The following is a 13,451-nucleotide window of genomic DNA, read 5'->3' as shown; positions in this document are numbered from 1 at the left end:
GCGCAGCCCCCGCCCAGCGGCCGCCCGGGGGTGCGGTGCAAAAATAATTATTAAAAAAAAAAATAAAAAAATATCGACCATCGTGGCTCAGGACGGTGCGCAGGGACGGGGCAGCGCGCCGGGTACAGAGCATCCATCCGTTCATCCATCTCCCCATCCCGCCCTCCATCCATCCGCCCACACGCCCACCTTGCATCCCGCCGCCGGCTCCACACCGGAATCCGCCGCCACCGCCGCCGCCGCTGCTGAAAATACGGGGCAGGCGGGCGGACCAATGGGGGCGGAGAGCGCCGCGCCCGCAGCCAATGGCGGCCGCCCGCCGCCGGCGCCCGGCCAATCAGAGCGCAGCTCATTAGGCGGCGGCGGCCGGGAGCGGCGGGGGCGGGGAGCGCCTCTGCCCGCTCCTCGCCCGCCCCCCGCGATTAATTCTTTTCCTCCCTTTTTCCTCTATTTTTTCCTTCCCCACCCCGCCTTCTTTTTCCCCACCCTTTTTCTTACTTGTTTTTTTTCTTCCTTCTGTCCTCTTCCTTTCTCTCGCTCCCCCCTTTTAACTTCCCTCTGCCCTTCTTGATTAGGGCAGGGCCTTTTCCCGGATTTTCTATGTAGTCCCCCCACTGTACATTAATTATAGAGACCAAAAACTTGGGGAATACCCAGGGAACTCGTTCTGTTTTATGTGGAAGGATGCCCTTGCCTAAATCACGACGGTTTGCTGGGAAGCACCAGCGAGTAATATTTTCGAGAATCCAAAAAGACGAGGGGATATAAACCACTATAACTGCTCCAGCCAAAATCTGAGCTCAGCCCCTGGTTTTGGCATGGCACACAGGCTCTGTGCATGCCTTCAAAAAGCTCCCAGGATGCAGAACCAGCCTTCAAAAATAACAAAACGAAACCAGCAGATGTTTCAACCACACAGCTCCACTCCAGCATGCAAAGCTGCTTAATCTGTATCACCGCTGCGAAATTCTTAGCAAAGTTTCTTATTCAAGTCAAACAATTGTGGCTATAATTTGCTTTGCTAAAATATATGGAATCAACAGGCTGTTTTAAAAAATTCAAATTCATTAACATTCATTCTTGAAAATAAACTTTTCAATCAACAGAACTCATGATTGCTTTATATTACAGCAGGAAACTAACTGCCATAGAAGAGGGAGATAAAAAAGCCTCAGAATTTTCTTCTGTTTTTCCGTTCTGGTGACTCTAATAATTTCTAAGTTCAGAGCGAACTGAAACAGTGACAATGCCTGTGCCTCCTGTTTCTGATGTTGTGCTCTTTCTGACCTCACCCCCAGCATTTAAAATCACTAAATTGTATTTGCTCAAAGCCCTTGCCTGAGCAGGCCACATTATGAATATATTCAGAGTTTGGCTAATACAGGATAATACACGCTGTGAAGTGATAAACCTGATATCAACCCAAGTCTTGATAATTTACAGGAGAAAGCTTTTCTTTTGCAGATCAAGAGAGGTTTTTTCCTAAGGTGCCCTGAGAGCCAAGAACATTGTGACGCTACGAAGTGCTGACAGGCAACCAATAACTGTGACAAATTATACATTCATGGCATCTGCAACAATCGATAAACTGACTCACCAAGTTAATAAAATATAGATCACAAAGCATACATTTTTATTAAAGAATAATTTCATGATAACCAAGTAATGTGGGTGCTTCCAAGCATAAGATTAAATTACATGCTGAGCAAATCTGGCATTTTGTGATAAACTACAAGAATAGTCTTTGCAACAGCAACTGAGGAAGAACATTGCTGACATAGCCTATAAACATGTTTTATAAAGCACAACCGAAAGTAACCAAAAAAAAAAACAAAAACAACAACAACAACAAAACAACCAAACCCCAGAGTGAAGTGGTGGCTAGGGAATTCACTACCATATCTGCAATAACTACTTTCTAAACTTCTCCTTGTTTTATAATTTACTCCTTCAAATATGATGCTGATTTTGGCGTTAAAAGTAATAAAACCAGATTACTTACGTAGGGAAATATTTACACCAAATTAATTCCTTATCTAGTCAGACTTCAGCAGTTATTGCTGGAGTATGCAAAGATTTTTAGCACATTTAGGATGACAGCAAATGTACTGAAATACTCTTAAGTACTCAGAGCAAGTGTCTTAATCTGATAGACTGACCCTGCTGGTCATAATTTTGTGCCTGCTGAATAATTCTTAAGTTTAAAGAGCTTGCTTTAACTTAGGAACACAATATATCCCACTGAATTTGAAGGTCTTATTCTTTACACATGAGAAAGTGTTTTCCTGCATGGATATTCTTCCCTACTGAGGAATGCAGTGAAAAGAGGTATCCCAACCTCCTGGAAAGGAGTTGAAGAAGTTCTTCCTTTCTCAGGGAGGAAGATGGAGCATCTCTTTGGCAAAGGCCTCACTACTGGGAAGAACACACTTAGGCACCTCCTCAGTGTCCACTGTCTGTGTTGGGTTATTCCTGCACAGCTCTGAATCATGTCCTAAATTAAGAATTTAAAATAATGGGATCACATTTATTAAAGTTTACAATTATTAGTTCCTGAAACTCCTTAGTACTTGGTCTCTCCAGGCTAACTACGCCATACCAACTGCATTAGAAGGCTGTCTTAAATTAAGAGTCTTAATCCTCTACAATGCCAGATAACATGGTGCTTTCAGGGTATCTTCACATGATTGAGGTCTTGTCAGATCTTCCAAATATTTATTTTATAGCAAAATACCCAGCATTTCCTGGAAGCAGGCTTTCATGCTTTTGAGTATTTTATGTCCATAATGTTTAGCCCCTTCTTCAAGTTCCACAGATTTCCTAGCTAAACACATGATATGTGCTGTTTGTCATCCTTTTTTTCTAGCTAATAAATAATGGAATCTTAATTCTGAACTGTTGTCATGAAACAAAAATCAAATACAGCCTAAGTGATACAAAAACAATATTTGTTTTATACTAGATTCATTATTAACTTAATTCTTTCTTAAACAAATGACATTTAATAGTACATTAAACACATAAACAGGAACATATTCAAAGTTATAATCCCATCAGCTCCTTCTCATGACATTCATCTTCTCAAAGGCAATATCCACAATTCAATCTAATCATTTGTTGAACATTGTTAAGTTAATGAACAGACATGGTTCCTTAAAAAACAGCTTACTACTTAAATAAGCTGCTGCCTTCCCTAGCTGTGGCAACATAGATCATTAAAAAAAAATAAAAATCTATTCTCTGGCATATTATTAGCAACCAGAAATTTATTATGTTATTTTCTTTCAAAACTAAGTATCTTTATTTAGAAAACATACATACATATCCCCACGTACAGACAACCATTTATCTAAATATTTTACAAGCGTTCTGCATGGTGATCACTTCATTTACTAAGAAAATACCCACACTGCTGTGAATCTTTTCAGTCCCCAAAACGTGCCTACAGATAGCAGCAGTGAATATTTTAGAGAAGCAGCAAACAGGACCAGCTTCAGAATTACACCCACCACCCTCCACAGAAGATGAGGCGAGAGCATTTTCTCTTGCCATAAATTACCACTCCCTTCTATCAGCAATTATTTAACTTTCAAAAATAGCTGCAACCAGACAAATTATGAGCTATAATTACACAAATTTATCCCTGATATTAAGACTGCATACATGCAGATATGTATACCTAATCTGCTCTAAAATGTGCAATGTTAAGTATTATAATCAAATATACCAGGGCATCTTTATCTCATCACCCAATGACAACATCTCTGTGCTAAACATCTGTGAGCCATTCCAGTGGCCAACAATGCCCATTATTACTTTTTTATCTGGTTCCAGTCACTCACTCCTGGTACATTTTCTTCTATTCCTTCCTTCTTCCCAGATGAGTGCAGGGACCTAAATCCACAGGAGTCAAAGGGACCACCAGCCTCACTTCTAGGAGGGAAAAAAATAAATACATCTGTATGTATCTGTGTATAGATCTATGTATCACTGAGGGCAACACAGAAGCTGTGTCAGGTCAGAAGTCTGTACTCTGGAAATAGCTAAAGGCTGGAAGTATTAGAAATACCATGCATTGTTGGCCTGGTTTTGCTTTATGTTTCATACTGGACCTTGGGCTAGAGGGCACTTTATGGCCTGACCCAGTTCAATAATCATTTCATTAAGTACTTCAAGACTAAATTGCATCATTCTTTTCTTGGAAACTGGAATTATTGAATATCTTAAGTTACTCAATTAAAAGCAAGTTAAAATTTGTCTACTTCTGCACTACCAGTCTGACTCCAAGCAAGCGCCTCCCACATTGTCAGAGGCCTTGACAGACCATTGTCTCTCCAAAAGTACAAACATTTCTGATAAATCTCTATCATGCTGTGAAGTGCTGCCCTCAAGACAGCTGCATTTATCTTGTCTGTACATCCAGTTATCACAGAATCACAGAATGGTTTGGGTTGGGAGAGATCTTAAAGATCATCCAGCTCCAACCTTCTGCTGTGAGCAGGGACACCTTCCACTAGACCAGGCTGCTCCTGTCCCCATCCAACCTGGCCTTGAACATTTCCAGGGATGGGGCAGCCACAGCTTCTCTGGTCAATCTGTGCCAGGGCCTCACCACTGTCACAGGGAAGAATTTCTTTCTTATATCTGATCTAACCCTGCCCTCTGCCAGTCTGAAGCCATTCCCTCTTGTCCTGTCTCTCCATGCCCTTGTCAAAAGTCCCTCTGCAGCTCTCATGTCACTCACTCCCTTTAGGTTCTGGAAGATGCCCTCTCAGCTGTCTCCATAGCAGAGGTGCTCCAGCCCTCTGAGCATCTTCATGGCCTCCTCTGGATTTGCTCCAACAGATGCACAAACTTCTTATTTTGTGGCCCCAGAGCTGGACTCAGTAACTCCAGCTGGGGTCTCGTGGCTTCACCTTCAGCCATACCCAAAGCAGCCCCAGGTGGGTGAGGGCAGGGAGGGCACACAGGAGGCAGCACCACAGGCAGGTCTGGGCTGGGGGATGTGAAATCTCTGTGTTCTCAGTCATCTGAGCATTTCTTTCACTCACCTATTAAATTGTCAAATCTACAATATTTATTATACAGTTACCATCATAAAACAATGAACTCATGTTATTATTTTCTTGGTTAAGCCTTTCTTTTCTTTGCACTCTTGTAGGGCATTAGAAGTCACAGATTTGTAGGATCTATTCTTTGCAGAGCAACTTAAAAAAAAATCAGAACCCAATAGAGTTTTCTTTCTCCACATTTGTTTTCAATGGTGATAGAATAAATTGCTCCACTAAAAAGCCTTGATACTTTCTGTTTTAAAGCACAAGAACAAACGCTATTTTTAAAGTCAAAATGTGTTATAATGATAGGGTTGGGGTTTGGGGTGGGGATGTTTTTTGTGGTTTTTTTGGAAGAGTAAAAATCTATTTTTTTCAGTTACAGTGAAAATTCTGAATGCATATTCACATCATTTTGCAAAACTGTCAACACTAGATACACACTTCTTTCTTTGAACTATCTCCCTGTGTTGCAACCCTCATCTAAATTTGAAAATATTTTGGTAAACATAGCTGATGTTTCATGGGTGAAATTTTGAGACCATAAGGAATTTAAGAAAACAGTTGATACTGCATTAAAATCTAAAATTGGCTTTTAAGAATCCATGAGCTTTCTCAAATTGGCAACTATTAAGAAAAACATCCAGAAATGAGTTTCTGTAGCTAATCTACTTTCTCCTTGATTTTCTTCCCTGGAGCATTGTTTTGGAACTTTTGAGCTCCTTCTGAAGGATATCTGGACATTGTTTTTGTGGTGACATATTTTATACATTACTTAAATATGTTCTTCTCTTATTATTACACGTTAAGCCTACATATCAAGGTAATTGTATCACAACATTTATCCCAACAGGCTTTTACTTCCAGACCTGGTTGTCCCAAGTATAGTTTTAACATCCACGCTTTGCACAGATAAATTAAATTGTTTGAATAGAGCACTATGAGCACTAGAGGCATAATACATTTCTTAGGAACACAGGTCTGAGATTTCCCTTGGGATGTTATAGGAGTGATATAAAATGAATTCTTTCATGAACTTAGATTTCTGTATTAAGAAATTCCCTCTTTTGTTTTGGGGTTTTTTCTTGCCACCACTCTCCTTGGAAAGCTGTGGTGGACTTAGGGGGCTCTGCTCACCAAGAATCCTTTTCCAGAATTCAACCTCCATTCATTCAGCAGTTGTTTGTACCATTTTTTTTTTCCTCTGCAGCCATTGGCTTTCAGTTTTTTCCTCTTGCTCCACACAGTATCTAAAGATGAATATATTCCTCATGTGTCTCTGAGATGACAGCCTCTTCACCTTACTCATTAAACTGTTCAGAAATGATGAACTCATACTGATAGAGCAGATTATTCTGTTCACTTGTTTTTATGCATATCACAGGGGCTGCTAAAGCAAATCCCATGATCATCCAAGTACTATTTATCTATAATGAGAATCTTGTTGCAAGTTTCTATTTTACAAAACTCTGCTATTACTCACTTACAAGAGATGACCTTTGATTTTATATTTTGAATTTGATTCTACTTCTATTAGCCCAGTGTTCAACGTAATCTCTGTTATTTCTATATCATATCCTGATTCCTTGTTATATTTAGGATGCCTTCCAATTTAGCCATTAGCACAGCCCCTCTGCTCATGCCAGAAAATCCATGTGAAGCAAGCCAAGCTCAAGACTCCTCTGGTAACCTCTCCTGCAACACCACGCCTTTTAGAAAAAAATGCTTTCCTTCTGAATAACACCTGCTGATGAATTTCTGTGGGAAGAAATAGTTCTTTAGCCCAGTTTTCCAGCAGCAACCACTCCATTCTCATTCCATCCATCGTTCTGCTGAGAGTTAAGACACACAGAATGAAGCTGTGCCTCCAGTTGCTTACACAAGGGCCGCCTGTGGACTCTGCCACATCATTATTCAGCAGATGGTCCTGAGTGACGTGTCCTGGCCCCAGATCTTGGACAACGCTGGGCATGTACTGAGGGATCGGCTTCTGTGGTTGGAGTCACGCTCGGGCTTGGTGGATGCTTTACTCCAACAACCAAGGTCTCACTGACCTTCAAGAGGCCGCCAAAACCCAAACCTCAGCTTGTTTCTTCACTCCTGGTAGGTCATAAGGTAGAAGCCTATAATTCTTAGCAGCAGTAAATACTAATTTTTATGAGTCTTGAATTAATTCACAATAAGCTCCACAGTATTCCATAAAACACACAAGTGCTGAGGGCTGTGCTGAAGCTTTTTTTTTTGACAACAGATAATGTCTGGATTTTGAAACACTGTGGTGGTTTAGAAATGAAGGGTGAAGTCTCCTCCAGAGAGGTGAAAGAAGCTGCCCTGCACACCACACGGCTGCCTTTGGCACACCAGAGTCCTCAGAACCTCTGAAAGAATGGTCCTGCCAAAAACTACTACTGCTTACGCAGGTTTAACCATTTTCAGAAGCGCTGCCAATACCAAGGCATCAAACCAGAATCTTTGTCTGTACCTGTCTCCCTATCCCCAGAACAATCAAACAGTATTGTTAAATCACTCGGTATCTTAGAGCAGTCCAGGACTGCCCTGGAGGCACTGAACCCAAATCCCTCTTCCAAAGGGATCCTCCTTGGCTTGAGCAGGGATACAGACCTCTGGCCAAAAGGGTGGGATTTCTGCAGAGGTGCCAGGGAGCTGAGGATCTCTCTCTCCCTCTCTGCTGAGTGAGGTGTGCCACACGAAACGCCGCGTTTTAATTATGCAATTACACAGAACTGAACGACCCAGCTCTGGAGTTCTGCAGACACAACCCTGCTCCTGGCACCACCTCCCTCAGCGGTTAAACTCTGAAGCCTCGTGCAGGGTGAGAAGTTTTCTCAAACCCTTCCAAGAACATCAATAAGGCACTCCTAGTTATGAACTTCATTCAGCCTCGTGCTCATTAAATCACAGCTGTTTCCCCTTGATGCTGTGTGAGATCAGACATCACTGAACCTGCCTCTGTGTGTGTACACAAATACGCTTTTCTCTTTGTCCTGCAAAACAAACTCCTAACAGAAAAGTGTTTATATTAAAACTAACTGGAATTAAATGCCAATTAACAGTTAATAATACTCTTAAGATAACATTTCAGATCTATTTAATCCCATAATTAACTGACTGCAGAGCTGAGTTTGGTTAGGTTTCAGCTCTTGTTTTGACCTAGAAAGAAACTACCAGTTGATTAAAAAACCTAAATTACCTTAAGCATGAGCACCTCAATTGAAAATGCTCCCAAACTTCCCTACCTTCTCACAAGGAGGCCAACACACCTCAGTTCCCTCGCCCACCTTCTCATCACAGCTCTGCATGCATGAAGAAGGTTTTTGGAGGTTTTACACATATTTATTAATTACCCCTTTAAGAAAAGACAATGGACTTTTTCCTTACTTCTCTATCCCTTCATAAACTCTTTGGATCACAGACAACAGAACATATTAAGCCTGCCTGGAATGACAATACTGTTCAATTTGGATGATATAAACCTATTTTTCACTGAAAGGAGTATGTTTGTTTTCAAAGCTGTCTGAAATACAGACACCAACCCACTAAGTGAAGGTAGAAAACTAGGTAAAATATACACAAACTAACATCATTCATTGCATTTTGTGCCCACATTCTCTTTAGAATGAGACTTCTTCTTGCAGCCCCTCTTGCAACAGGAGCAAGAATTGAGCAGTTTTGAGGGTTAAATCAGAAACAACAGCTTAACATTTACTTTTATATTTGTCTGTTCCTGTATGTCTTTTTTGAACAGTTTAATACCCTTCAGAAGCTCAAAAAATGGTTCTGCCAACAAAAAACAAACAAACAATAACAACAACAAAAAAACCAAACCAAAACAAACAAACAAAAAAAAACAACAAAAAAAAACCAAGAAAAGACTTAACCATTTTTAGAAGTACTGGCAATACTAAGGCTTCAAACCAGATATTTGCTAGTACTTGAGGCTTCTTTCTGTGAAGAAAAAAAGCTCTGTAATTCTCCAGAAAAGCAGCAACTGATCCTGTAGTGAAGGCTGAACTCTACGATACCCTGACACATCCTATTTCAGTTCTTTGCTAAAATGCATTGAATAATACATAATGGAAAAATACAAGTGTTGTAACTTAATCTGGGCTGCAAATCCCTGCTCCAGACACCCATCTCTCCATCCCCCAAGTGAACATAGAATTGACAGATGAGGAAGAACAGCTTCCATTGCACACTTGTAACACTTTTGAGTCACTAATAATGCTTAGATTATTTGAACAAAACTACTTTTATTTAATCACAGAATAAAAACTCAATGCAGTTTAGAAAAGGAAAAACTGTGAGTAATTTAACAAGGTAGCAAAGTTCCCTGCAGCAGTCCTTGGCATGGACAGCACTTAAAAATGGGTGAAAAGCTACAGCCATTCAAGGAGAAACTAGTTTCATCTTGTTTGAAGTAGAAATTCCCTACACCAACTCAGCAAATATCCTCATACCTTCAATAACCCAAACACTTGAAGCCAAAGTAACAGAGCAAACAAATATTTTCAACAATATTTCTTCATTTTGTAGCATTGTCATGTCTGAGGCACCCAGATTTTTCTGGGTAGCACTAGGAAGTATTGTTTCCTATTTTGCAGCAGTGAAGAATCTAGGAAGAAAATTTTAATCCCATGAGAAGGTCCACATAACTTTTCTCCAAACATACAAACTTCACCAAATATACAGTTTTATCCTGTGTACTTGCCCTACACAGCCATTTAAACAGTCATCTAATCATATAAAGTCTTGGATATGACAGAATAAGAAAGGAGGAGTCATAAAAAATAAAATCAGATTTAACACTAAGACATGCACAAAATTAAAAAGGTAAAGAATTGATTAATGACAGGGATGATGATGTAAGAATAAAAATTAATAATTGAAAGGCATACAATTGTTTTAAAAAATCTTTGCAGAGCATCATATAGTACCAAAGTCTTCCCAAACTGACATCCACAGTGCCTTGATAAGTACCTTATCCATTCTCTTAAATCCAGGACTAACATACTTCCTGCTATAAATATTTCAAATATCCATAAATAACAGCATTGCTGTCAGTGATGACAAAACACCATCAATATACAAAAAATGGATTTTTATTTCCATTATGAAATATTATGAGTATTATGTCTAAATAATTGTGTCTAGAAAGACTGGACTTAAGTATTTTCTTTTTTAAAAAGACAAAATGGGTGCAATGAGAAAAGGGAAAAAAAAAAAAATCTATATCCCAATATTTAAGGCCTGTCATTTGCTTATACAGCTACAGATAAATCAAGGGATACTAAAAATGTCAGAAGTTAAGCTAGCCCCTTCATTTTCCTCAAACCAGGTTTAGCCAAGTTCTCATTTTAAAATTGTTCAGTTACTCCCTCTGCTGAGTGCAGTATATTTTTAATCTGACATTTCCCCCACCCCCACAAGAGGAAATCCCATCACCAAAAGGGTAAACTCATTCTAGAGGAAGCGACTGTATTTGAAAAGTCCAAACTGTCCTTTTGGTCCACTGGGCTTTTAGGGTGAGGAAGAGTGAAACACCTAGAATTTACAGCATCAGTAAACAAAAACAACTGAGGTCTACATTAAATGGCTCACTAGAGCATGTAACACTGTTGAGAAATGGGATTTTAGGGCGAAACAGAGGAGTAGATTTTCCGTATTTGAAGAGTCAACCAAAAGGGATGGTGGAACAAGAACAGAAAGTCATAGCATGAGGCAATAGGAATGCTACATGAAAATATTTAAGGTTTAATATTCTAATTTGCAATTTTTTATTAATTATTGTTACACTGAAAATATCTGCTTAAAATTTTCTTTTATACAGTTGAAGCTCTTAAAGAAAAAGAAAGAGAGGGGAGAGAATTGTATGTCAGAAGAGGAGACTAAGAATACAGAGCCTGTGTTAAAAGATAATATCTGTGGTCTCAATAAAATATGCAAACCAACTTGCTATGGCTCACTGTTGATCTAGCCATGCCAAAACATTGTCTTCAAGGGACTGTCAACAAAGTAATGTGAAGAAACTTACTGATTAATAAAAAAAACCCAACACATTTACAAAGTATTTTCTGCTCTTACTAAAGCTAAAGGGTAGAAACATCCCCACATTGCCTATTACTTACACAAAACACTACTGCTGAATTGGAAAAGTCAAAGCAAAGAGAGATTGCATTAAATTAATTAATGCTATTTTAAATTCTCCTCTGTCCTGGTCATGGAAGCCTGTGCAAGAACAGCAAGGTGTGTCTGTAAGGAACCTCACACCTCAGACATGATGGGAGATGAGGGAGAGAATGTAAATGAAATGTGGCCTCTGGAAGCCAACTTAGTCTCAAATGCTTTTAGGTTTCTGAACTCAGGAAACCCAGAAGCCTGAGTTACTGAGGGCTGTGAAGTCCCACATGGGCAGAACACTCTTTTTTCATTCTGTTTTCTTACACTGCTACACTTTTATTGATTTACTCTGGATTTGAACAGATATATTTCTTTTGATATTACTCAACTAACCAGCATCAAAATATATAATTGAAGGTGTTGCATATGTGTATAAAACCCACAGCTGAGCACACTGACAGAAAGAAGTAAAAGTTTAATTTGCTCTGGGCTTACACGAATTGCTGCAGTTGAATCTTGACTGGTTTTTCACTGGTTTTAGTAGAAGCACAGAATTGACATCAGTGAAATGATGGAAACACTGAATGGGAAGGATGAACAGGTGACATTAATTTTTCCTTCAGGGTCTCCAGTTAAAGAGAACATTTTGTTTTTTCAGGGAGCAGTTGACATGGCTGATGAGTCTCTGGTGGGTCAGAGAAGGTTGCATCGGCCGTTGGGGAATACAGAATGACCGGGATCATCACCAAAAATTAATATAATTGCTCTATAATGGAAAAACCTGAAAAGTTTCATGACATCCTACAGGTGGCCCTGGGATTAACATCTTCTTGAAGAAGACATTTGAAGAACATGAGGAAGAAATCACTGTTAGGAAAATACTGTCCTCAGTAGAAAGAACAAGAGTGCATTATCCTACAGAACACAGCATTTCAGAGAGAGTCAGAAATCTAGCCTTATCCAAAGAACTCAAGCAACCATTAGTCTCTAAATTTAAAAATATTTTTAAGCTTTTACTTATCCTAGTTGATAGGATTTTTTAAAAAATAAATAACTTGGTGTACTAACACACAGAACCTAGTCTAAGAGCTGAGCTGCACAAGAGGCTGGATGAATCATTATTAAAATTAAATCTTGCTGGTAGTCCTGGATAAACACACATGCTCATCTATGACCTCCAAAATGCCTCCAGGGCTGCATCACTGGAATTGGGACAGGATGCATGGCTCAGATATCAAGGTATTCAAGGCTCTCAACCCACACAGGCAACCACAGACAACCTCTACCATCTCCATTCCAGCTCAAAGCATTTTACAGATTTAACCACTTTATCATCTCAAATGTCTTGATAACAGTTGGATCATCTAGAGCTCAGAAAACTTGCTACAGTTTTCTTGAAAACACTGAGTATCTACCAAACCTAGATGAATTTCACATAATGGTAGAATTCAGGTGACTTAATTGGTCGTTTGTGGAAATACGTACTGTTGCAAACAAAACTAGAGATATGGAGTCCTGTCTTCTAATTATATTCCTTCCTTTAGTCTGTTATATTTCACATATTTTTAATATTGCTCACACAACAATGGATTTGCTGTTTCTGGAAAAACACGTACCTGCATCTTCTTTCAGCTCATGACAGCACACTGAGACACATCTTGTCATCTCATCTGAGACCACAAGAAAAAACACCCTACCACCAGTTTTTAATGTAAAGGTTAAGATGCATTTGCTCTCAAGCTCATTCTATTAAAATTTTTCCCCTGATTAATGGTTAACTGGCAATAAGTTTGCACTTTTTTAGTGATATTTATTGCAGATTACAAGTATCGTGCTGAGAAGCACATATGTAATAAGGTTTATTTCTATTTTCATGCTATTCCTTGCCAAAAACACCCGGTGAAACCCATCTGTTGTATTTCCCGTCTGAGGTTAGACAAGAAAAGGAGCCTCTACATAGCACTCTGTCACTGCAAACAATATTGATTAAAGCAGAGTTTGGAGATGGAATCCAAAGTGCTTACTCAGAGCAGGCATTCTGCCTCATTGATGCACACAGATGAAAATGTGTATAAAATATGATGCACACACAGAAGAAATAATGACCAGGGGAATGCAGCTCTGGATTCTGAGATAAGGACCTAATTAGAAGCTGAATCAGCAAAGAATTGTTTCTCTACATTTGCTCAGATGTACCTTCAAATATGCAATTTTCAATTTTTTTTTTTCATTTATGCCAGTTTAATATAATGAAGCCTCTGT

General features: G+C 39.3%; 1 protein-coding gene across 3 annotated transcripts in view; it reads right to left on the bottom strand.

The window, feature by feature from the left end:
- CTBP1 (C-terminal binding protein 1) overlaps positions 1-13,451 on the bottom strand; it is a 235,257-nt gene that overhangs the window by 149,951 nt on the left and 71,855 nt on the right. Inside the window, exon 1 of one of the 3 annotated variants that reach the window (XM_015624119.2) lies at positions 190-251. The exons of the other annotated variants lie outside the window; for them this stretch is intronic. Within the exon in view, the coding sequence (XP_015479605.1) occupies positions 190-196 (7 nt within the window). The 5' untranslated portion in view covers positions 197-251. Of the gene's footprint in view, positions 1-189; positions 252-13,451 lie in introns of those variants that run through there. 3 annotated transcript variants of the gene reach the window in all.

This window comes from Parus major, chromosome 4, assembly GCF_001522545.3.
Source record: "Parus major isolate Abel chromosome 4, Parus_major1.1, whole genome shotgun sequence".
Taxonomy (NCBI): domain Eukaryota; kingdom Metazoa; phylum Chordata; class Aves; order Passeriformes; family Paridae; genus Parus; species Parus major.
This window is presented reverse-complemented; position numbering and strand designations above follow the sequence as displayed.